Source organism: Clupea harengus, chromosome 8 (assembly GCF_900700415.2).
Source record: "Clupea harengus chromosome 8, Ch_v2.0.2, whole genome shotgun sequence".
In the NCBI taxonomy this organism is placed as follows: domain Eukaryota; kingdom Metazoa; phylum Chordata; class Actinopteri; order Clupeiformes; family Clupeidae; genus Clupea; species Clupea harengus.
In genome coordinates this window covers 2239091-2263737 of record NC_045159.1, presented here as the reverse complement: position 1 = coordinate 2263737, position 24647 = coordinate 2239091, and the positions used below count along the sequence as shown (strand labels likewise).

The following is a 24647-nucleotide window of genomic DNA, read 5'->3' as shown; positions in this document are numbered from 1 at the left end:
CTCCCATTGGCTGCCTGTGAAAGGGATGATGTCATTTTCTAGCATGCGGGCGAGCGAGGAGCGAGGAGCGAGGAGAGGGGGCGTGATGGGATGGAGGTGCTGCTGGTCGCCTGCAGCGACGGGGGAAGCACACAGCCTCCTCACGCTCTCAGCATCAGCACCTCAACCAGCACCAGCAGCAGCAGCATCAGCATCAGCATCAGCCTTCAGGGCTTTAGCCTCCATCCTGCCCATCTTTAACCAAAAGCTGAAGGACAGAGACAAAGAAAGGAGCTCACTCTTAACTGCACCTAGACTGCACTCATTGTCCCCCCCCCCCCCCCCCCCCCCCCCCCCCCCCAAGGGATTTCTTCATGTTGGCCAGCTGTGTGACTAATGTGCCAACAGTGGTGACAGTTAGTGATTCTGAAATAGTGTTTTACATTCACAATAAAGAAAAAGAAAGGCAATGCGTATTTTTTTTTTTTTTTAGAGGCTTTGTGCTGTGAAATACGTCACTGTGCACATTTGGGTTTATTCCATTGTCTGATCAATAGAGATGCTCCCTCTCTCCCCCATCTCTCTCTCTCTCTCCCCCATCTCTCTCTCTCTCGCTCCCCTCTTCTCCCACTATGACCAGACAGCCAATCGGTCTAATGCAGTTCCCCCATGGCACTCCCTCTTCTCCCCTTCCTCCCTCCCTCCCTCCCTCCTTGCTCTTTCTCTCTCTCTCTCTCTCTCTCTCTCTCTCTCTCTCTCTCTCCCTCCCACTCTCTCTCTCTCTGTGTATACAGGTGATGTCATTCTTTTTCTGCTCTGCTCTCTCCTCCCTCCCGCCCTCAGCTTATTATACGTTCCGTCTTTGCGGCGGAGCGTCCAATCGATGGGAGCTTCTCCTGGGGGAGCAGGGGAGGGCTAGTCGGGGGATGAGCACTCAGTTCAGGCGGTTTGGCCCCAGCACATGACAGAGAGAGAGAAAGAGAGAGAGAGAGAAAAGGGGGATAGCAGTAGCAGCAGTAGTGTGCAGGGCATAGTGAGGCAGCCTGCCACTTGTCTGAGGCTGTAGTGATTTTGCCGGTACCAACTCGAGACCCCCCCCCCCCGCTACAGTCAGAGTTTCTGCACACCCAGCCTAGGATGTGTGCCATCCAGGTGCGCTCTCTGGTGCCGACGGAGACTTCTCCCCTCAACACTTTCTCTGAGCCAGAGGATGCTTGCCGATCGGCCAGCGCACCGCGACACTGAACTTGAGCAAGTTTGCGGATGCTCCACAGCTGCTCAGAAGCCCGTGTCCTCGGCAGGAGACCCCTTTCCGTGCCGGTGCTGGAGATGCAGTGAGCGGAAGGATTGGAGCCAGTGCCCTCACTGAAGTCTGCTTTGATTCTCTCCTCTGAACCTTTTCTCTTTCTCGGGAGTTTGGCTGAAAACACCTGGTGCACAATTTTTCCGAGAGGTGATTCCTCCCTGGAGCCCCAAAAAAGAAAAAAACAAAAAATACATCTGCTCTTTCTTCTTCTTTTTTTTTATTCGTGCTGAGAAAGGGAAACTTTCCTCCTCCCTGTTGGAGAGATGGCTTTCCTCGTCCGTTGCTATGCCAACTGCCTGCAGCCGTGGTCATCCAAAGTAAGCGATGCTGTAATCCCTCAGTGTCCCTCTATGGGTGGGATGCTGTTCACTGTGTGCATGTGTTTGGGTGGGAACATTGCAGCTCTTCACTGTCAGCTACTGCAGACTTGAAAAAAACACTTGCATGTGAAGCAATATGCTGACAGGGTATTTTTCCAAATTTGCTCTAAATACTGTGGTTTGGATGTCTACCAAATATTAATATGCTGGCCTATTTACAGTTCCAGCAGTTGGCTGCCCCTGTAGCCACAGGTTACCGTTAGAGACTGATGCCCTATATCTCAGCTTTCTAAAGACATTCGTTTACTAAAGGCTTTGTGGAACTGTTATTTGAGCCTGATCTATAACACGCAGAGGGATCTGCTCTAGTTTGAAGTGTTCTGTAGATATAAAGTGAGGGTGTTTGACAGTGTCTTTGTTCTGCAGTTGGTGCTGGTTTGCAGGGTTTGAATGTGAATGCACCAAGGCCTTACAGCGGTTCCACGTTTAGGCTGAGAGATCTGTTTGATATCTGTAAAGTTCCCTTGAAGTTTCTTATAGGCTTTCATTTACTGAGATTATGGTATGTTCAGATTGTTTTCTGTGTGTGTGTGTGTGTGTGTGTGTGTGTGTGTGTGAGTGTGTGCCTGTGTGTGTGTGTGTACCTGTGTGTGTATGTGCCTGTGTGTGTGTGTGCGTGTGTGTGTGTGTGCGTGTGCGTGTGCGTGTGTGTGTGTGTGTGTGTGTGTGTGTGTGTGTGTGTGTGTGTGTGTGTGTGTGTGTGTGTGTGCGTGTGTACTCTTTTTCACTGCATAGCTACAGGTTCTGTATGTGTGAGGTGTTCGCTCAGGCTGTAGATGGCTCCCCGCTGCATCCAGACCACGTGTCTATCCTGCAGCTCTGTGGCTGGGAAACCTGTCTACAGCTGGATATCTATGTTAATGACAGCCATTTAGGCAGACTAATGAGGCCTTCAGTGACCAGTCAGGCCCCAGAGATGTCTAGCGTATTTACATTTCCCTGTCTTCCACTGTTTCCTGATGCAGTAGGCTGTGGCTGTAGAAGCAAAAACATGAGCTGTGGTTGCAGGCTGATGCTGTTGAATGCATGGGGGGGACTGAGGGTCTGAGGGGTTAAGGGCTGTTTGACTATTCATGGCCATTCATCACACATTTGCATTTGACTACATGTTACCAAGTCGATATCGACTTTACTTGAGGAATAGAGAAGATACATTGTGCCATTTATCATTCTAATTTAAAACAGGACAGGCAAAAAATGATATGTGTCAAAGTACTTGAAAGTGCTGGCGGATTAGACTTCAACATTTTGATTTTGAACACTTGATATAGAGAGTGTACAACATACATCCTTTTAAGAAGAACCCAAGTACGCATTGTCAAAAAACAAACAAACAAACGCTTAGTCCAGTAGTCCAGATAGAGGTTAAATCATCTCACTTCATGGCAAGGCAAGTTTAATTATATAGCATATTGCATACACAGTGGAAATTCACCGTGCTTTACATAAATAAAAGCAGAAGGAATATCCAAAGCAAGTAAAGAACATTACGAAATTACGAAAAATAGAATAAAAACATTGTGTAAGTAGCCCCCACTGTGTGTTTATCTCTTTCGGAACACCGAATAGAACAATAGCCCAAATAGAATCCGTAATAGAGCCCTACAGAGCCCAGTCTGAAACGGCGCTTAGCCCGAGACCAGAGCCTTAGGCCCCGTCCACACTAACCCGGGTAAATATAGAAACGCATAAATATGTCTGCGTTTACACCTCCCGTCCACACTAAAACGGTGTATTCCGACACTGAAAACGATGCTTTTCAAAAACGCTCCCCTAACCGGATACATTTGAAAACTCTGGGTTTGCGTTGTAGTGTGGACGGGGTAAACGGAGGATTTCAGATACGATGACGTTTGGGAAGACTATACTTTCAGGGATCATTTCTATAGTGTTTGACACAGAAATGCGTTTCGTAAGTGTTAAGTCTTGCTACCCACGATGATGATCTGAGACATTCCTTTCTGAGCGTGAATCTGACAGAGGTCAATGGGAACGATGACGTTTGTTTGCCATGGCACTGGGGGTAGCTTTCGCTTGAGATGCTATAACATCAAAATAAACATGGAAGGTGAAATGAATATGCTGCTCTGTCTCTACAATTTACTTAGTTTAGTTAGTGTACTTCAGGTAGAAGTACTTTTACTGAATAGATACATGTTACTCCTAGGCAGAAGGGGAGCGCTGTACTCGGTGTGCTTGAACGATGGGGGGAAAAGGAAAAAGAAGGCGGTTTAAACCCTACATGGAGCGGTGATTCTGGGTAAGACCTGGCTGAACAGCTAGCTGGTGGGACAATTTTGTACACCAAATTGTATTGCCCGAGAAGTTCAGGTTGTCGAGAGGGAGCCTTTACAGGGGGCAGGAATGGCGTAACCATGACAACGATTGTCATTTCAACGGGTTAGTGTGGACGGCAAACATTTGGAAAACGATATGAAAACGGTAGTGTGGACGGAGATTGTTTTTTTGCGAATACGCGTATTTGTATTTCCCCGGGTTAGTGTGGACCGGGCCTTAAAATAGGCCCGCCAGTCTCTTTCCGAACACCAAGCAGAGAACCATGGAGCAGTAGCCGGAATAGAATCCACAATTGAGCCCGAATAGAGCAATAGCCCAGTTAGAATCCTAATAGAACCCGAGCAGATTTCAGAGATGGAGCTTAGCCTGGGAATAGAGCCTAAATAGCCTGCTAGTCAGTTTGATGCAAATGTGTTTTATATGCAGCTCTATGCCACAGATTCCTGAAGCATCTTCATGAACCCACAGACCTGTGGCTGTGCTTCCAGTGGGTCTCTTTCCATTCCCAGCACAGGCAGATCTCGAGCAGGCAGGGAGGCCGTGAGTTGTTGTGGGGCTCGTGGCTGATGAGGAGGCGCCGGGAGGTTAATGAATCCCATTAACTCAGTCTAGAGACTGAAATAGCATTAAGGTCACACAGATGTGGTGTTGTACTTTTCATTTGGGCACAGATGGAGAGACAAATTGAAGAAGGTCCAGAAGGCTCATTCAGATGTTCCCTTATGTTTGGCAAGGAAGAACTGTTATATGGTTACCTGTGGTCAGCTTCTCTACAGTTTACCTTTTTAAATACATCTATTTTCACACAACATGCTTGTACTGTAATAGAATTTAGAGCTATTTTAGCTCGCTACTAGAAAAAGGTACACAAACACACACACTCGCGCGCGCGCGCGCACACACACACACACACACACACACACACACACACACACACACACACACACACACACACACACACACACACACACACACACACACACACACACACACACACACACACACACACACACACACACACACACACACACACACACACACACACACATTTTCACAGGAGGTCTTGGCAGCTGTTTCATCTTGGACATGTCCATGGCTTTGGACTCTCATCATACATAATTCAGTGGGCCAGTAATGGTCCTTTAGAGAGCGCCGCCTTTGTGCTGCTCTGCAGTTTCACTGTCTCCATTCGTCTCCTGGTGGCTGGCAATCTCCTAAGCTGACATGGCAGGGAGCTTCTTCTCACAGTTATTATCTGCCTCTTGTTGTCCATTAGAGGCGACTGGGGCTGTGTGAGCCTTGGCTTGTTTTGTTGGTGAGGAGAGGTCCTCTGCCCCTCCTTCACCGTAGATCATCATTCCCTGCTTCAAACACAAGCTGTTTTATCATGCCACATCAGCAATCAATTGCAGTGCAGGCTTGAGGCATAAGCAGGGTCTAGATTAATGACTCTGAATAGTAGTGGTGGCCGTTTTTGTTTGAGCAAAGCTGCAGAGAAATGGATCTGTGGGCAGGGGGTGTCTGTGTTTGTGTCTGAGACATGTTAAGTTAAAATGAACTGCGTGTTGGTTTACAGAGAAATCAGAGTAATGGACCGCCACACGTAGCAATTGGTTTGATACAGCTGAGTTTACTGGTTTTAGGATTGGACAAGATTCAGTCGGAGATGCAGAGCTCACAATAGCTCTGTCACCCACGGCTGGAGAAGGCGTTCTGAATTTTACATGTGATCATATTAGTTTATAAGTCCAGTCTTCACTGAGGGCCTCCAGGTACGCCTCTGTGACTTGCATGTTTCAGTCGTAATTTCTGGCCTGACAATTAAGTTTCTGTGAGTCTCCCTTCCTACAGATAGTTTCCCTATCTCATCTGTCTCCTGCCCAGGCTGCCCTATGACCTTATGTCGCTGGTCATTCTAAACTTGAAAGCATGTGCTTTGAATGTTATCTTAGGCCCCTCTGTCTGAAACCTGTTTTCCAACTGCCTTTACTGGTTAAATGGGCATACATTGTTAATAGAAATAAAATGTTAATAAATTCATACCTAAACTGAATTTATCTTACAGACACCATGCTCATCATGGTTAGTACTGCTTCATGACCCTTGTCTGCCCAAAGGTGAGCAGTCTCAACAAGAACCCAGAGGTGCAGTCAGCTCAGTATGAAGCGCGTTCTCACAGGCTCAGCGTGGGTACTGTACATCACTAGGTCATGTGCTACTAGTGCCTCAGAAGCTGCTGGCTTGTGACAGCAGCACTACTCTTCTTGGACTCAGTTCTAGAATCAGTTCTAGGTCTCTTGATGTGGCCTAAACTGGGCTTAACTGACCTATGAATGTCAGAATGACATCATGTTGTTTTCTGAGCAATGGAGTTTGTGTGCTTATTGGAGGTTTTTATCAGGGACTATACCTTTCCTGTCAACAGGGGGGGGGGGGGATCCTGCAGAACACTCAATACTGCACAATCTCCTTGTAATGTTTTCTTTAAGTAGCCTGGTTGGAGAATAGGACAGCTCATTTTTTTGTTTGCGCGGCCTCAAAGTCTGTGCCATTGTGCAATGACCGTGGCCTTTGCTGTGTTTTGTAAGTCTTATGGTCAGCGTTTGGCTCATAGATTTCCCTTCACTCACGCTGAGCAGAAGGCCACAGGCTCCGAGCCGCTCAAGGTAAGATGTCTTTGTTGTCCAGCACACCAGAGAGAGGCTTTGTTTGCGAAGAATGATAATTTACGGTGGGGGTGTTGTGCCGTGGCCTTAATGCACGGTATATTGATTGTTATCGCCTGCACTTCCTGTCCAGAGGACACTCTAAACCTCCCTGGACAGGCGGGCTAAAAGCCCAGCGGCTCTGTTGGGGTAATATTGAGATGTTAAAAGCAGAAGGCTAAATAATGCAGCACATTATTGTCTGATTTTCATCACTTTGTTTTTATTTTGAGTGCCATTGTCACACCCGAAGAGGGATGAGCTAAGCGCTTAAGGAGCACGGCGCTGACGTGAATGCCCATAAAAAGCTGTATTGTTCGACGATCATCATTACTCACCGCTAGAGAGGGGAGTTTCTCGCTGTTGTCAAAACTCCACTTATCTCGCTTGTTCTCCACCATACTGATAAGTTAGATTAAGGTCCGAGCCTGAAGCCTTCAGAGAGCAGCCAGTAACAAGGCTTTTGAAATCCCATATGGTTCGGAATTGACAGCATTAGGCATGGTGTGTGTGAGTCCGACCACCGTGGTCCTGTGGTCCTACAGGGAGTTTTATTTTTTTCTTCTTCTTCAGTTTTGTTTTGTTTTTTTACCACCAAATCAGCTTTAATTAGCCCTTGTTAGCCCTAAGAGGCTCAAAGCAGACTCAACAGGCTCGGCTACTGAAACGGATCCCATTACACACTCACTCTAATGCATTTAATCTAACTTGGTGCCCCCCTTGCTCCAGATTTGGAGTTGATATCGCCAGTAGTACTCACCCATTCTAGCTGTTTCCATTATATTATAGCTATTGATTATTCCACCACTGGGGTATCCGTAGCAGGCCCGTCTGGATCATTTTCAAGGACATTCATAAATATGAAATGTGTCGGGGTGGGGGCGGGTTGTACCCTTGCAGGCAGATAGATTTGGAATTTAGTCTCTCTCTATCTCTCTGTCTTTGTCGGCTGCTCCCTTAGTTAATTGTCTACTATTCTCAGCCACTGAGCCAACGGAGCTGAGGATGCCTGATGGCAGCATGGAGGTTACTGTGATAAGAGTCAGCTCCTCCAAGAGAAAGTCCTGTGGTCAAAAAAATCTTAAAGACCAGTCAAACGCGCTGCAGTGTGCAGAGGATCCATCTTTGTTCACGGCCAAGGGTGGCATTCTGGAGCGGGGAATTGTCATCAGGGCAAATCAGAGCCCAAACTCCCACACTCCTGGCCAGGAGATAGAGATGGAGATGGGAATGGGTGACCGTGCCCAGAAGATCTCCCATTAGAAGTGTCTCATAGCGCATGCGTCAGATGTGGTCCAGGAAGCATCTGAGCTAGGCGAATGTGGTGATTGGGGAGGGCTCGGTGAGCGTGGCGGGGTGGTGGGGCTCGGTGAGTGTGGCGGGGTGGTGGGGCTCGGTGAGCGTGGCGGGGTGGTGGGGCTCGATGTACATGGCAGGGTGGTGTGGCGAGGGCTCCAGAACTCTGTGTTCCGAGGGGCTTTTAGAGGCCGACCCTGGAGCCTCTTCCTGTCGTGGGTCCAGGCGGAGGAGCCAGCTGGTTTCCTGTTTCTCTGACGGCTGAAAGCTGCACGAGTGACTCGGCTGACCCTGCGCCGCGGGAGCAGGATGGGCTGGACCGGACCACAGGGGTCCAGCGTCGCTTCTCCTCATGTGAAACGGCTCCGCCCAGACTACACACATTTAAAGCCCAAACCAGGCCCCTTTGTTTATTTGCGCTTTTATTGAGTGGATCCTAAATAATGAAATAATAAATGAATTGAATAATAAACAGGTTTGTTTTCGATGAATCCGAAAGCATTCATCTTTACAAGGGAGAGCGTCTCATCCTGGCCTGGCCTTATATCATTTGGGTCAAGTAAAATTACATTATTATATACATTTATATACACCAAATTATACATTATTACATGGCTCTGCAAAACATGCTCACATCTGATAAGTAAGTCTTAGCGTTCAGAGGTCAAAGGCTAACCGCTGAACGCTAATTGATTGCTGCCAGAGTTGGCCAGGGTTTGTTACTTTGTTGACTGAGGAGTTCAAACAGTCCTCGGAGAAGCTGAAGATAATAAGGCTATGGGAATTCAATTGTTATACAAATAAACATATTTTGTCGTCAAGCTACATCCTACATAAGGAAAAGCAATAAGTCCTTTTTTTTTCATTTTTGTCTCCTCTGGGTCACCATCTCCTTTTCCTGTCAGGTTCTCTCTTATTTTGCTTTGGTCAAAGGAGTGGCAGCAGGACACCCATGCGAGCATGGGGAGAACATGCAGAGGTCATGCAGGGTTCATGCAGGGAGGACATGGGCCAGATCCTAAACCCAGAACCCCCCTCCAGCATTGAGAGGGTCCAGCCCGCTGCTCAAGGCCTCCGTGCTGCCCCTACATGCTCACCATTCACATTCACATTTAGTCATTTAGCAGACGCTTTTATCCAAAGCCACGTACAAGGGAAATGGGCAAAATGAATGACATGTCAGGTGTGGGGAGTTTGCTCCTCTGGCACTGTTTGCCGCCTCCTCCTCCTCCTCCGCCTCCTCCTCCTCCCCTCTTGAGCACTGCAGTCTGTGTGCTTCTCCTGCCTTCTCCAGCACCACAACACTGCGATGAGCTCCCGCCGACACGGTTAGGGCACAGCAGCACATCACTGCACAGCTTAAGCCCATGTTTGCACACAGAACAAGTGTGTGATCAACCTCTAATAACAAAGTAATTTGTGCTCCTCACACACACTCACACACTCACACACTCACACACACACACACACACACACACACACACACACACACACACAGAGAGAGTGAGCAGATGTTGTGTTTCTATATCTATTGTGAGGCCCCAGTAATTACTGCATGGGGTTAAGTCTCTCTATGATTAAGCTTGTATGACGGCATAAACAATTAATCAGCCCATAATTCCCACTGCAACTGCATTCTTGGGAACACAGCAGGTAGTTAACACTCGACTGGACAAAGCTTGTGCACACAGTTCGGAGGCTGACAATTAATTTTTTAAACGCGTAATCCGGTGGCCTCATCCCTCTCCTAAACAGGAATGTCTTAAGGACATGCTCTGTGGCATTGAGAAAAGGTGAACCTTCCAACTTATATCATTTTTTCACACTACTTTGTGTTATATTTTTGCTCTCCATACCAGCTTTTGTGTTCTGATTTTTCTTTCTTCTGCCTTTCTTCTCTCTTTCTCTCTCTCTCTTTCTCTCTCTCCCCTCTTTTCTTTCTTTCTCTCTCTTCTCTCTGGTGTCGTTTTGTTCTCCACTAGCTTCCTCTTCCCCAGTGCTTTCACAGGCTGTCACTCCCAATGCTTGCCTCCATTTATTAGAGTTCGGCCCAGCCTTGCTATCTTTGGCTCTGTTGGGTTGGCTTTTTTTTCTGGGTGGAGTTCCTTGAAAGAGCCGTAGTGTGTAGTACCTCCAGGAAGATGGTCAGTCTTTTTATATCATTTTGAAAAAGCACTTGGCTGTATTTCTGTTTTACTTAGCACATGTGTGCATGATTGTACCCGTGTGCATGTTAAGCTTTAGGTCAATGTTTTTGGTGTCATGAGGAGGTGACGCCATGTGAAGGAGGTTTCTTAGAGGTCGTGCTCCGGGCTTTTGGCTCCCCACAGAGAAAAAAGGATGTGTGGACCTTAATGGTCAACCCGACATTGCTGACGTCCATAGAAAGAGTGTTATGATATTGCAACCTAACTGACAAAAAAAAAAAAACGCTTTAGGCTACTTCTTATGTAGAGCTCTAAAGGGCAGCATTGTTACCTCTGCAATTCTGCGTTTTTGTGTTTGGTCGACATGTGTAGTTGTGTTGCATACATCTCGTTGTGGTTGCATACAATTGAGTGTGTTGCCATCTGCGGTGCCCTGACCTTGCCCCAGTGCCCGCAGCTTCTGTTAAACTCATGAAGTGCTAGCGATGCCCTTTATTGGGACTGCAGTAAAGTTAGGCCTATATGAATATGGATCATCATGGATATTGTGTTGTCGCCTTTTTTATTGTATTAGGTCATATGTTATGACATCTATATCATGTACTGTATCTGTAGGGAGTGTTATTTGCTTTGATTTTTTTTCCCCCGGGATGGTTAATCTTTGTGGGTAGTCCTCCCATACTCACTTTATTTCACTCCTAATCAGACTGCAGTTATGTCAGCGAGGCTGTGGATCTTAATTATGGTCTGGCGCTGGACCCCCACAGCCTGAGCCCACAGCCTCCGATGGGGAGAGAGACCTGGGCTCCCACATCTGTGCAGTGCTTTAGATTCTTCTGCTCTCTCTCTCTCTCTCTCTCTCTTTCTCTTTCTTTCTCTCTCACTCCTTCTCTCTCTTTCTTTCTTTCTTTCTTTCTTTCTTTCTCTCTCGCTCTTTCTTTCTCTCTCTTCTCTCTATCTCTTTCCCAGGCTGCAGTAGTGCAGCGGCGTAGTCTCCCGTGCCCCAGCTCATTCATCTCCTGCAGATCGTTACAGTTTAACGTGCTGAATGCCAGAGTGGCAGCCAGGAGCTGCACTGATTTTTATTGCTGTTAACATAATTGGCTTGGCTTTGCATTGCTCTGTTCAGGAGACCAGAGGCAGCCTGTAGTAGACTGTGCTGTAATGCTGTAGTGTGGAGATATGAGATATGATAAGGTGGAACAATTTATGCAATCTTGTACAATGTATTTTTTTTATTTTTTGTATTTCCTGATTTTGTCTTCAGTGGATCATTCAAAGCGTACATAGACAGGCGAACATAGATTTGTCCTCACAATATGTGTTTCGGGGATCTGTTTTATATTGTTTGCTTACCCTGTGTATTCCTAGTGTGTATTGTCAGTTTTAAATACATGCTACCTATGCATTTTGGAGGGGTGAGTTATTGTCCATTGTTTCTGAGGTCTTTTTCAGCTTTTTTGTGAAATTTGAAGCTGAGGATTTACTTGTAGTGAAGTGAATGCCAAGAGTTGTAGAAATATTCCACTTTTGCCACTATGACAGTAATTTATCTCGTTAATCTTGTTATTAGTGAGCAATCAAATGGCATGGCACCTCACTGTTCGGATCATGTGGGCATGCTGTTCTGGTGCATTTCTTCCGCGGTTGGACAGTCAATGCGTGCTGCTCGCTTCATTACTGACTGTTACTGCTTTTACCGTGAATTCCTACGGTTTGGCATTCCAACACCCTTCTTTGTACATTTTACATTTACATTTAGTCATTTAGCAGACGCTTTTATCCAAAGCGACTTACATATGTGCGACTTACAATGTATACACATTTTACATTTTACACTGATGGCACACCGCACATCAGGAGCAATTAGGGGTTCAGTGTCTTGCTCAAGGCCGCTTCGACAGGGAATCGAACTAGCAACCTTCTGATTACTAAACTACTTCTCTACCTCCTGTACCACTGTCGCCCCTAGGCGGCGCCCTGCTTGTGTGGGCCCTTCTGACCTTTTTATCTGGATGCCAACCAGGGCAAATGCCTTTGAGAGGGCACCAGGACAAATTGGAAATGTTCCATTAGACACCTTCCAGGAAAACACACACACACACACACACTCACACACACACTCACACACACACACTCACACACACACACACACACACACACACACACACTCACACACACACAATCTTTCCATTCAGAACCTGTTCCATATGTCTGCGACTTCAGAAGTCTTACCTTGTTGTTATCCTTATGCTATTTTTTTTTTTACACTTATCGATGTTGCAGATCCTCGCCTTAAATCATCCCCTAGTCACACAGAGGAACGTTGGGATTCAGAGAGGGGGAAGAAAATAAGTGGATTCATTTATTTGAAAATATTTATTTATTTATTATTTGGAAATCAGGACCAACTTAACCCACTGTCTGTCAGTAAAGTTGGAGTTAAACTCCTCCGAAGGCGTCCTGCAGTGTCCAGGAATCGAACCCAACGCCACCAACACTCTATCTGTCCTCGCATGGCTCTTTGGATGGATGTGGACGGACGGATGGATCCATGTGGAAAGCCCATGGAGCTGACATTCATTTTTAATCTCTCTGCCTAATCATTTATTCATGCGGAGTAGGGGAGACCCCCTGGCCGGGAGTGTCGGTGGGTGGGAGAGGGGCGGGGCGGGGCACGAGGAGGGTGATTAAGAGCACTGGGAGGGTGTGGGAGCGCAGCAAGACTAGAGCAATTAGCACAGCCTCCCCGTCACATCTCACACTCCTCCCCCCCCCCCCAACCGTGTCATTAACTTCCCTCTCTCAACAACACCACACACACACACACATACACATACATATATACACACACACACACACACACACACACATACATATATATATATATATACACACATACACACACACACACACACACACACACACACACACACACACACACACACACACACTCGTATACACACACACACACATACACACTCGTATACACATACACACACACATACAGGTAAACGTCATTGCGGCGTCACACAGCCATGCCAGGCAGCGCAGTGGGCGTCCTGATTGACGGCCTTCACCAGAACAGGGTGCCTCGAGTTTAATTTTGACCAACAGTAATGTTACTGTTGGTACAGAAAAAAAAACCTGCAGATATACGCAGATATGGATGTCATAATGATGTCACCTACGTCGGCTTTCTCTCACACCTGCATTAGAGTTTCTGTTGGCTGTCAACCAAAGACGCCGTCCCTAACGACACGTGGAGTTTGTTTTTTGGACATTCAGATATCACAGCATCGTTCTGAGGTGCTTTGTGTTTTTTTTTTTTGGAGAGAAAGCCCCCTGGAAGACTGATGGAGCGCCTCTCTATTATTCATATCCCCACTCCTCCAGTCTGTGCCCACCGCCCCGCCCCGCCCGCACCGCCCCGCCCCGCACCGCACCGCCCCGCACCGCCCCGCCCCGCACCGCCCCGCACCGCACCGCACTCCTCTCTCTCCCATGCCCATCTGGGTGCAGACCCTCATGACCACTCTCTGTGATTACTCTGTCTGGAGCTGGATCAAAGCGCTCGGGTTACCTGTGTACTCTTACGTACGCTTCCTACCTCAAGCTTTGCTGCGTGTACTTAGTCATAATATTAAAGTGACCAACTGAGGGAAGAGTGTGGCTCTCTCTGTCAGTCCCCTCCCCTTTGCTCCTGGTAAGTGTGTGTCTGTGTGTGTGTGTGTGTGTGTGTGTGTGTGTGTGTTTGGCTGGTGGGGGGCTAAGTGGCGTTGCTCTGTAGACTGAGCATATTAAATATTGCATGTTGGCATGACGACTCCAGAGGTGATGGTGGCTAAGGTTTGTCTGGACGTTAGGCTCTCAGATGATGCCATGGACGAGGTGTGCTGCGGTGTGGGCCTTTGTCGCAGAGACTCTCAGGTCAGATGCAGGCCGGTAAGATTTCGGCTTGCTTCCGCTTTAGTTTAAAACAGTGCTTTAACTGAACCGCTACCTCGTGTGGCATTTGTGTAGGTCATATAAATGTGGCAGAGAGTACTCCCTTTGTCTCAGGCTCCTGGGTGGTTTCGGTATTGTTCAGTCTTCATTTTGTGTCTTCTGTTTTCATTTTGTGCGCATTCTATACTTTTCATTACGGTGCAGAATTTTAACAAATTCCGTTCTTTCAAATAAGCGAGGCCAAGAAACCCTCATGGTGATTTATTGCTGCTACAGTGGCGGAATATTTTGCTGAATTGAATAATAAAAATCAGTTCACAAATGGAGATTTTTATCTTACCACTGAGTAGCTGCAAGTTCAATTGATTTGAATAAAAAATAGTAATTTTTTTTGCCTGGTGTTCAAACTGGTGTGTTTCAAATTGTAATCCACCTGACCACTACTTATACTCGGTGATGTATCAACATTGTTTGTCATATTGCTGTTATTGCAGTATAAACTGATATATTTCTACCTCCAGTGGCATTTCGCTTTCAAGCCTCAGTGCGTTTAGGTGCGTCTGTGTGTGTATTTTGAGGAGTGTGCACTCCGTCACTTGCCCCGAAGCCTCCGCGCTGCTGTCATGTTGATGGTGCCGGTGTCATAACAGAAGCCGTGGGGGGCCTGTAGGGGTCATAAAGAAGGGATGCGTGGCGTCTGCTCTCTTCAGATTTACGCTGACAGAGCCGGGGGGACAGGCGTCCTGGAGCAGAGCCACTCTCATAGGTCAGCTGTCAAACGCAAAGAGCTGTGGCCTCTTCCTAGAGAGAGACAGAGAGAGAGAGAGAGAGATTTCTAATATTTACAACTGTAATGTGCTGGTGTGTGTGTGGTCTGTCTCCATGTCCTCGGCTGTGGGAGCACGCTGGTCTGTCGACTCAATGTGTAGCAGGTGGTGCCGTACTGCGGTGACATGCCACTGAGAATCCTGCCCTATTTAGCCAACTCAAGCTCTGTCTCTGTCTCTGTCTCTATCTGTCTGACTGACTGTCTGTCTGTCTGTCTGTCTCTGTCTGTCTGACTGTCTGTCTGTCTGTCTCTGTCTGTCTGTCTGACTGTCTGTCTGTCTCTATCTGTCTGACTGACTGTCTGTCTGTCTCTGTCTGTCTGTCTCTGTCTCTATCTGTCTGTCTCTGTCTGTCTGTCTGACTGACTGTCTGTCTGTCTCTGTCTGTCTGTCTGTCTGACTGTCTGTCTGTCTCTATCTGTCTGTCTGTCTGTCTGTCTGTCTGTCTCTGTCTGTCTGACTGTCTGTCTGTCTCTATCTGTCTGTCTGACTGTCTGTCTGTCTGTCTGTCTGTCTGTCTCTGTCTCTATCTGTCTGACTGACTGTCTGTCTCTGTCTCTGTCTGTCCACAGCTTCCTGGAGACCTCAACAAAATGCATCTCACAGACCACCCCCACCAGCAGATGATGCACATGGCGCCCAGCCAGTCAGGCTGCAGCATTGCCAGTGACTCTGGCAGCAGTAGCCTATCGGACATCTACCAGGTACCGCCCATCCTCCGCCATGCAAAGCTTATAATAAATAATTGAAATCAGGAAACATTCAAAAGACGCAAGAGTCTTTTGTATGAGAAAGTAGCCCATAGCCCGAGAGCGACAGTGATTTGATTTTACGGAGCAGATGGAGACTAATGCAGTGTGTGTGCGTCTTGTTGAGTTGGGCTGTAGATCTTCGTTTTATTCCTCTTTAACGTGGCCTAGTTGGCAGCAGGCAGGAAAGGTGTCTCCCTGTTTCCCTGTCTGTCTGTTAGGCTACTGGCGCAGGAGGAAGCCCTTTCCCCCTCAGCACATCCTAAAGCTTTATATAGTCCGTCAGACCCACCTTCCTGTTATGGGACTGATTGATACTCTCCCATTCTCCCTATCTCTCGTGTGTTTATTGCCCATTCCAGTGTATATGTGCAAAGAAATTAACAAAAGAGTAAGATATGGAATAGAAAAACTGCCTTTTTTTCAGTAACTTGAACTATGCCCGCTTAGACGGTATTTGTATCTGCGGGACGAGCTTGTATCTCCGCCTGTGACAGTGAAGAGATGTTGGCCTCCCTAATCTCTCCCTGGCTGTCATGGTCATTTAAAATCATTACCTCCTGCACCAGGAGATGTGTGCTCTGCCTCCTCCGCTCCCTCCCGCTGATGGGCTCCACACGTTCTCACTCAGTATCTCTCCCAATCACTCGTCTCAGGGCTCACGTCTGCTCGCTGCTGTCTCCATCCCATGAGCAGACGTCTCTATCTGATGCCTGTTACAGGGCCTCTGGTGTCCTACATGCACTCCTGCAGTTGTTGGAATAGTCTTGCTTTTGTTGTAGTAGTCTTGGTTTGGCCTTGTTAAAGCTTCAGCCCTCCGGCAGGAAACCTGTCTTTGGCCCGAAGAACATAAAGATAAACCCTCCAAAAAAAGTTTTTTTATAATCATCCTGTCAAATATTTCAAATAAGGCCCATCCCCTGAACAATAGGCCCTCTCCCTTCCTTCAATTGTGGCTGGACCTCCTACCTCTGACTCTAAGGCCTTCCTGGTGGAACTAAGAAAAAGCGGCTCTGGCCCTTGTGGCTCTGTAGCCAACAATCTCCTCGCTCTGTCTGCGGGTTTCAGTCTGCGTTTGAGTCTGCCATTGTCGTTTATTAGGCAGTGGATAAACAAGAGGGTTGGATGGCACTGAGGGAATTGATTATGTACTTTTCTCAGGACAGCTTGAAATCTGACCAGGGGAATTGGGATTGGAATGTGTGTATAACAAAGGAAACAGTTCTGTTTTTTGAAAGATCTGATTTCCCACAAGCCCTCTACCCAAGTAAATGGGCTTATATATCACTGCTGGGATTCGGATCAACATGCTGGCGTATAAGGCAGCAACAAGCTATTATTTCTTTACCTTTTTTATTTGACTCTTGAGTTATTTGTGAATTCTGCTGATAGTGAGTAACGAGCTGATGCTATGTCCCGTAGGCCACAGAGAGCGAGATGGGAGATGTGGACCTGTCTGGGCTTCCAGAGGCTGCAGTGGACTCCGAGGAAGAGGAGGAGGAAGACGAAGACCTGGAGCGAGCGACAGACCCTCTGCTGGGTCGGGACCTGGTGCGCGAGTGTTTGGAGAAGGATCCAGCTGACCGCACTGACGACGACATCGGTGAGTTTAACCTGCACTGACTTTCAGGAAAGGAGCCTGCCATTGGGTTCACTGCTAGTCATCAGGCAGGCGGATGGTGGTTGCTGGATGGTGGTTGGTAGTTGGTGGTGGGCTGGACTGCCTTATTGCCTGGTGCAAGTCTCAGACCCACTGTGCTGCCATTACACTCCTGCTTTAGAGTAGTACTGTCCTGCAGCCTCGCTGAGATGCTAAAGAGAGAGAGTGTGTGTGTGTGTGTGTGTGTGTGTGTGTGAGAGAGAGAGGTAGAGTGCTTTATGTAAGGTGGTCTCTTGCTGTGTGTCTGCATTCACTAGAATGTAGGGTGAGGTCACCTTGTCCTAGCCCAGTACCTGCACTCTAGCAGAGGGTCTGGAACAGTGAGGGAGAACTCGCCGTTATCAGATAACTCACCATCCTCCTCTCTCCTCTTGTCCCTCCATTCTTCTACCCTGCTCTCCCCCCCTTCTCTCTCTCTCTCTCTCTCTCTCCCCCTCCTCCCCTCCCCTCTGTTGTCCCCATACAGAGCAGCTACTGGAGTTCATGCACCAGCTCCCGGCGTTCGCCAACATGACCATGTCGGTGCGGAGGGAACTCTGCACGGTCATGGTGTTTGAGGTGGTGGAGCAGGCCGGCACAATCATTCTTCAGGACAAACAGGAGGTGAGCTGTCACTCCACACCAAGCCCAAATATGGACACACCATGTTGGCCCTGTTTTAGAACATGTGTTAGGTTCGCTTACGGGAGCCAAACATTACATTTTAGTCCTCACTTATAATAATTCATTTGAGTGTGTGCGTCTTCCAGAGGTGGGTTCAACTGGTTCAAGTAAAAATGTGTATGCAGTGGGCAGAGATGCGATGGCAGCCCATCCCGTAGGTACTCTGGAAAGACCTTAAAGATGGAGGCTGAGACAGACTTCCAAATGAAGCTTTCTTCTCCATGCATCAGTGTTGATTAGTTTGATGTGTTTATGTGATACTCATGCGTTGCCTTCTCCTCCAGACTAGTGCTGTGCAGAGCACTTTTAACAGTGTGTGTGTGTGTGTGTGTGTGTGTCTGTGTGTGTGTGTGTGTGTGTGTGTCTGTGTGTGTGTGTGTGTGTGTGCGCGCACAAGGGCATGTGTGTGTGTGTGCGCGTGCAAGGGCGTGTGTGTACTGACTTATGTGTGCGCGTGGGTCCATGTGCGTTGGCGTGTGTCATCAATCATTAAAGCAGGCTGCTGGGATAATGAATTAACTTACATGCCCGCCTAAAAGGGAAATCTTTTAGGAAGTGCGCACCACAGCTGGCGTGACAGCATAATAATAAATTTAACTCCCAGGGCCAATTTTATTAACACAGGGAAATAGGATTGCAGTCAGAGAATGAAGGGAAGAGAGGACCTTCACCTTATCAGGGCTTGGTTAATGCACCATGTTGGTTTTTTTTAGAGACACGCATATATGTTCCCTCCTCTGGAGGTTCCTCTTTGATTGAGCTTTCAAAGGTTAGCTCTTAGAAGTGGCTGCATAGACGTCTGTCATAGAGAATATGATTGGCTAATGGATTATGCATGATCTAAAAATGGGTGTGTTGGGACGTGACGGACGGAGCCATGACATCAGTGTAGCTGGTTGAAGGGGCTGCCTCTGTGGAGTGTGTGGAGGATGTGCTCTCTTCTGTCAATCCGTCAATCAAATGGTTGTTTTTGGAGCACCTTCCGCACAGTCGTTGACACTCAGAGTGCTTTGCAGAATTGCAGTTTAGACAGATCTGGGAAAACAGAATGTGAAAAGATTTTAAAAGATATGTAATTCAATTTAAATAAAATAATAGTGCGTGCTGTGGCTAAATGAAGTATGTGGATGAAAATGAATCCATAAATCCCTAGTCTATATTATTACAAAATACAATACAATATTCCAATCTGTAAATGTGATATATATATATATATATATGTAGCCTGTTGGCCAGTTAAAGAGTAGCATATGCATTGCATGGCCCTGAGAAGAGTCCGTTGGTTTGTGTTGCCACTGCTGAAGAACAGTCTGCGCTCTTGTGTGCTGTAGTGGTGCTATGTGCAACCGCTCTTTGGTTCAGTCAGTAATCAGTGCAAATACTATTAGGAATGATTCATCAATGGCTTATTTAGAAAGTGTACGCTGTAATATATGCTGCATGACCACTGTTTCTCACTGGTCTGAAATATTATGGGAGGTTTGGTAGAATCCTAGACTAAGTGCTTACATTGGATGATGTTTTTTTTTTTTTTTTTTTGCATCATTACTGCTGGTTACTTCATGCTTATATTTTCTCCCGTCTGAAATCTTTATTGGTGGAAATTGGCAAAAAGCACAGTGTGTGATGTGTGTTTTTGATCAGTAGAGCACCATTTAAATGACCACACTGAACAGTGTGTTAATGGCGCCAGCACACGCACTCGCCGTTTTACACGGAGCTCCACACTCACACCAGGTTCCTCGAGCCTCGTCAGGCTCACCCACCTCACACTGCAGCACGGCCGCCCTCCCGCCCAGGATCACACCATGCCTTGGCTCACCCATCCGTCACTCATCCCTCTCTATCTGCCTCTCCGCAGCTGGACCTGTGGTACGTGATCGTCAACGGCTCCGTGGAGATCAGCCACACGGACAGGGTGGAGATCCTGTGCATGGGCAACAGCTTTGGCATCTCGCCCTCGCTGGACAAGCAGTACATGAGCGGCCTGGTCCGCACTAAAGGAGACGACTGCCAGGTGAGCCTCTCCCCACGCCCCCGGTGTGGCGCTTAATGCAGTGATGCTTAATGTTTCACATAGAGTAGGTCTGTTCATGTGTACTACCGTGCGGCTGCTGGAGTGGAATGATCAATGATTTCTAGATTATATGAGGATTATATGTAATATAATCTGGAATGGAATGATTACATATAATCCTCATGTAATATAAAATCATTATAGTGTGTATTTACTTGTCACTGAAGTGTGTCCACTCGTGTAGAGACTCTTTGTGAATATCTGTCCTACCTACGCATGAACTTACTGCTGTCTGTCCGCTGCAGTTGAGCAAAGGCTGGTCAAATGTATATTGCGGCCATTTCATGAAGGTAGACCGTAGGAAAAAGATGTCTGTTGAACGAAATGGGTGACTATTTGAAGGTTTAGGGTGAGTGGGTGTTTGAGTTTGTGTGTCCGCGCGTGCGTGAGCGAGCGAGTGGGTGGGTGCTTGTACCACTTCTCTGCCTTAAACTGATCTGGATCTTCCACAACAAGCAACACTTCCCTTTGTAACTTTCTGAGAAGTGCTCAGTCAACACAGATAGCCAGAGAGTCCTAGTCTGGACAGAACGAGGTGGACGAGAGGTTGTCTATAAGCAGTAAACCTCAATCTCCATGTCTCGCTACCATGACTCTAAACTGCTGTTGTCCGAGTACCCGACGCTAGCCAAGAGCAGTGTGCTCCTCTACTACAAGTTCATTAAGTGTCCTCATGTGGTTGTGGACCAGTTTGTGTGCATCGCCCAAGAGGACTACTGGCGCATCCTCAACCATGTGGAGAAGAACACTCACAAGGTGGAGGAGGAGGGCGAGATCGTCATGGTGAAGGAGCATCGCGAGCTGGACCGCAGCGGCACCCGCAAGGGACACATCGTCATCAAGGTGAGGACACCCAAAGGGGGCTTGCACGCACACACACACACACACACCCATCTTTACGCCGCTTTCAGCGTTGAGGTTGTTGTTTGTCTTGTGCTTTAAGAAACCCTGTGCTTGCCCGCGTGCCTTCTGGTGATCTAGTGATTTCGTCATTCTGCTGTCCCTCACGTGACTTCTTCTCTGAGAGAGGCTGTTTAGGAGCTAGGGAACTAAGGGGCCCTTTAACTGAAACGCTGCGTTTTCTAACAGATTGCCTCACATAGCGCATGGAAGACTCGTGCGTGTTCATGTGTCTATTTGTTTTGGCAGTGGGGAATTTTTGATGAAGTATTTCTTTTCTAGTTTCTTTATTATTTACTTATTTATTTTAAAAGTATCAGTTCTGGGGGGCACTGTGGCGCAAGCAGTAGCCCCGACCACATTCGGGCTTGACGCCCATGGAGGACACGGGTTTCAATCCGGCCCGATGTCATTTCTTCTGTCCACTCCCCAGCTCTTCTCCCTCTCATTTCCTGTCCCAGTCTTCACTGCACTATCGATTAAAGGCACAAAAGCCCAAAAATAAATCTAAAAAAAAGTATCAGTTCTCCCTTTTAGCCATGCAATTCAGAAATGAGTGTTGGTTTCTAATCCTGTAAAACTATTGTGGTTTCCTTTACAATCTCTCCAGTCATGTGATGGCCGTCAGTTTCCTTAAAAAGGAAAAAATTGTCATTGTAATAATGTGCTATTCACATAGATAATTGGTGTTAAGTGTGTGTGTGTGTGGGGGGGGGGGGGGGGGGGGGCTTGTTTCTGTCTCGTGTGTGTGTGTGTGTGTGTGTGTGTTGGTGAGCTTGTCTCTTGAGTGTGTGTGTGGACTGATGTTGATCTCTGGTGTGTGTTCCCAGGGGACGCCGGAGCGCCTGATCATGCACCTGGTGGAGGAGCCGTCGGTGGTGGACCCCACCTACATAGAGGACTTCCTGTTAACCTACCGCACCTTCCTGTCCAGTCCCATGGAGGTTGGAAGGAAGCTGCTGGAGTGGTTTAAGATAGACAGCCTCCGAGACACGGTTTGTGATTGTGTGTGTGTGTGTGTGTGTGTGTGTGTGTGTGTGTGTGTGTGCACGTATGGTTAAAAGATTTAAGGGTTTTTTGTTTGAATCTTGTACCTATTGCTAAACCTGCCTCAGGTTGCCATGACCTGAGCAATGGAGCCCCTACTTTATCCAGCCTAATTTCAGAGCAATCCTGTTTTCCCGATTGCTTTAATGAACTTCACAGTGATTTGCTTTGCTTTAAATGTAAACAAGATTAATTTAAACTGTGTTTTTTTTTTTTTTTTTTTTCATAGTGAGTTGTTTGGAACAAATGCATTGCCATTAGCAGTATGGGCATTTAACAGCCAACAAAAGCAGAGACACACATTTGTGCAGTAGAAATAGACCATAGAAAGCAAGTAGAAAATCTGTGATCATTTTATTTATGCTGATCTGTTTCAAAATTGGTCCTCAATCTCAAGTTTTGACATTTTACTTTTTTTCCCCCCTCAAGTACCGTTGTTTTTTTTACAATCGTCTGAAGGTCAAACTGTCTTTCTTTGTGTCTGTACAGGTCACGAGAATAGTGCTGTTGTGGGTGAACAACCATTTCAATGATTTCGAAGGGAACCCAGAAATGACCCAGTTCCTGGAGAACTTTGAGAAGCATCTTGAAACATCAGTGAGTAAACACCGCTGTCAGTGCGCTCTTCAAAGCTCAGTCTTACACACTGACCTCCTTTCAGACTTCCTGTTAATGCCTCTGAAGTTTGCGCTTTTATCGCTGAGCGTTAGAACGTGCCGGCAGTGCACTGTTAAATTTAGCTTAAGGGCCTTGCAAAAGACTACCAGTGTTAAGCAAATGTAGTTCATTTTGTAGCATAGTTATCCTGTTTATGTATATCTTTAATTTATTATTTAGTCATTTGTATTCACTATGTAATACCATCTGTGACCTTTATTGGTTTCTTTTCTGGTGGGTGAATCTGAGTGTCCGTGTCCCCCCTCTCCCCGTGTGCAGAGGATGAAAGGTCATCTGCGACTGTTGAACATCGCCTGCGCCGCCAAGGCCAAATGGCGGCAGATCACCCTCCAGAAACCCTCCAGGGAGTCCCCGCTCCTCTTCAACCTGCTGGGGGGCAGCGAGCGCGGCTTCGGCATCTTCGTGGAGGCCGTGGAGAAGGGCAGCAAGGCAGCCGAGACCGGCCTCAAGCGGGGGGACCAGGTGAGGCTCCGGGGCTCTCACAGCGCTCCCCACCACGTGCGGAGGTTCTCTTCTGTGAGATGTTTCTCTCAGCTTCCACGCTTGCACAGTGTAAACTTGGATATGTACTCTTTCGTTGTTCTTTTAGATCATGGAGATTAATGGGCAGAACTTTGAGAACATCTCCTATTCCAAGGCCATGGACATCCTGAGGAACAACACACACCTTTCCCTTACTGTCAAGACCAATATATTCGGTAAGGAGGTGTAGGCTACACCTTAGACTGACACCTTAGATACTGCTTGGGGATGCTTGTTACATTTGACACAGAGGTGTTTTGAATCTCTCTCTCTCTCTCTCTCTCTCTCTGTGTGTGTGTGTGTGTGTGTGTGTGTGTGTGTGTGTGTGTGTGTGTGTGTGTGTGTGTGTGTGTGTGTGTGTGTGTGTGTGTGTGTCCATGCCAGTGTTTAAAGAGCTCCTGAGCCGCATCATCCACGAGAAGAAGAACGGCGGCCCCCACATCCCCAAAATCCAGGAGAAGAAGGGCAACCGCTTCTCCATCCCAGACCTGCCCGGCGACATGGAGTTCCCCACGGAGAAGAGCCACAAGAAGCTGAAGGCCAACACCGTGTCCGGTGGCCGCAACAAGATCCGGAAGATGCTGGAGAAGACCCGCTTCAGCATCCTCCCCCCCAAACCCTTCAGGTACCTGGTGAATTACCGTGTGTGTGTCAGTGGTGCCTGTGGCACCTTTTTCAACCCCCTACTTTCCATTCCAGTTTCAAACGCCACCTGGGTGCGAGAGCATCAATGTGCCTCACCAGTGCTTCTGTCCAAGTGGATTACATGACCACTGAGGCAGGCTGAATGGAAGAGGGGTGGCTGGGAATGAAGGGGTCTAATTCGGGGAACGCCAGTGACCCATCTGGGGGTTAGCCCAGTGACCCATCTGGGGGTTAGCCCAGTGACCCATCAGGGGGGGGTAGCCCAGTAGAGCAGAGCTACAGGGGGAGGCCAGCAGGCACGCTCAGCAGGACCGGGGGATCTTCCACTGCAGAACAGCAGATAGGATCAGTGGAAAGGAAAGGAAAGGGCTTTCACTGTAAAGCAGAGAAGCTGTTTGCTGAGGCCTCTCGACCTCTCAATCTCCCTGGAGCAAAATCTGCTCAGTGCGTGCGGCCAGCGTTTCACAAAGGTTCCTTCTTTTATTTATTCAAAGGCTTATTTAATAGTTACTGTAGAGGGTTGTGTGAACATTAAGAGGCCTATTAGTTTCTCAGTGCAGCTGAAGTGTAGTACTTCATGCCCTTATTGTTCTCTCTATAATACACTCACCCACACACACTCACACACAGTCTGCTGCATATCTTATGTATTTTTTTTTTTTTATTATTAAAAAATTAAAGATGTTGAAAGGGCACAGCAATAGTCCGCCGACGCGGTTTGTGTGAGTGTGTGTCTTCATGTGTGTCCGTCCTCTGCTGACCTGTTTGACTGAATCACTGTGGCTGTGTCTGCTTTCGCTGCGGCGGTGTTTATAACCTG

The 24647-nt window shown here is 47.4% G+C and overlaps 1 protein-coding gene and 1 pseudogene across 10 annotated transcripts in view; both read left to right on the top strand.

Moving 5' to 3' along the window:
• Nucleotides 1–24647, top strand: part of rapgef6 (Rap guanine nucleotide exchange factor (GEF) 6) — a 75755-nt gene that overhangs the window by 28806 nt on the left and 22302 nt on the right. For 9 of the 10 annotated variants that reach the window (XM_031571460.2, XM_031571456.2, XM_031571454.2 and 6 more), the window contains 10 exons: nucleotides 15459–15590; nucleotides 17058–17238; nucleotides 17762–17898; nucleotides 19820–19975; nucleotides 20726–20878; nucleotides 21766–21930; nucleotides 22472–22579; nucleotides 22919–23122; nucleotides 23250–23358; nucleotides 23567–23807. In XM_031571460.2, the coding sequence (XP_031427320.1) occupies nucleotides 15459–15590; nucleotides 17058–17238; nucleotides 17762–17898; nucleotides 19820–19975; nucleotides 20726–20878; nucleotides 21766–21930; nucleotides 22472–22579; nucleotides 22919–23122; nucleotides 23250–23358; nucleotides 23567–23807 (1586 nt within the window). Of the gene's footprint in view, nucleotides 1–738; nucleotides 1603–15458; nucleotides 15591–17057; nucleotides 17239–17761; nucleotides 17899–19819; nucleotides 19976–20725; nucleotides 20879–21765; nucleotides 21931–22471; nucleotides 22580–22918; nucleotides 23123–23249; nucleotides 23359–23566; nucleotides 23808–24647 lie in introns of those variants that run through there. The other variant, XM_031571462.2, reaches the window with a different exon arrangement.
• LOC116221620 lies at nucleotides 3524–3751 on the top strand (annotated as a pseudogene).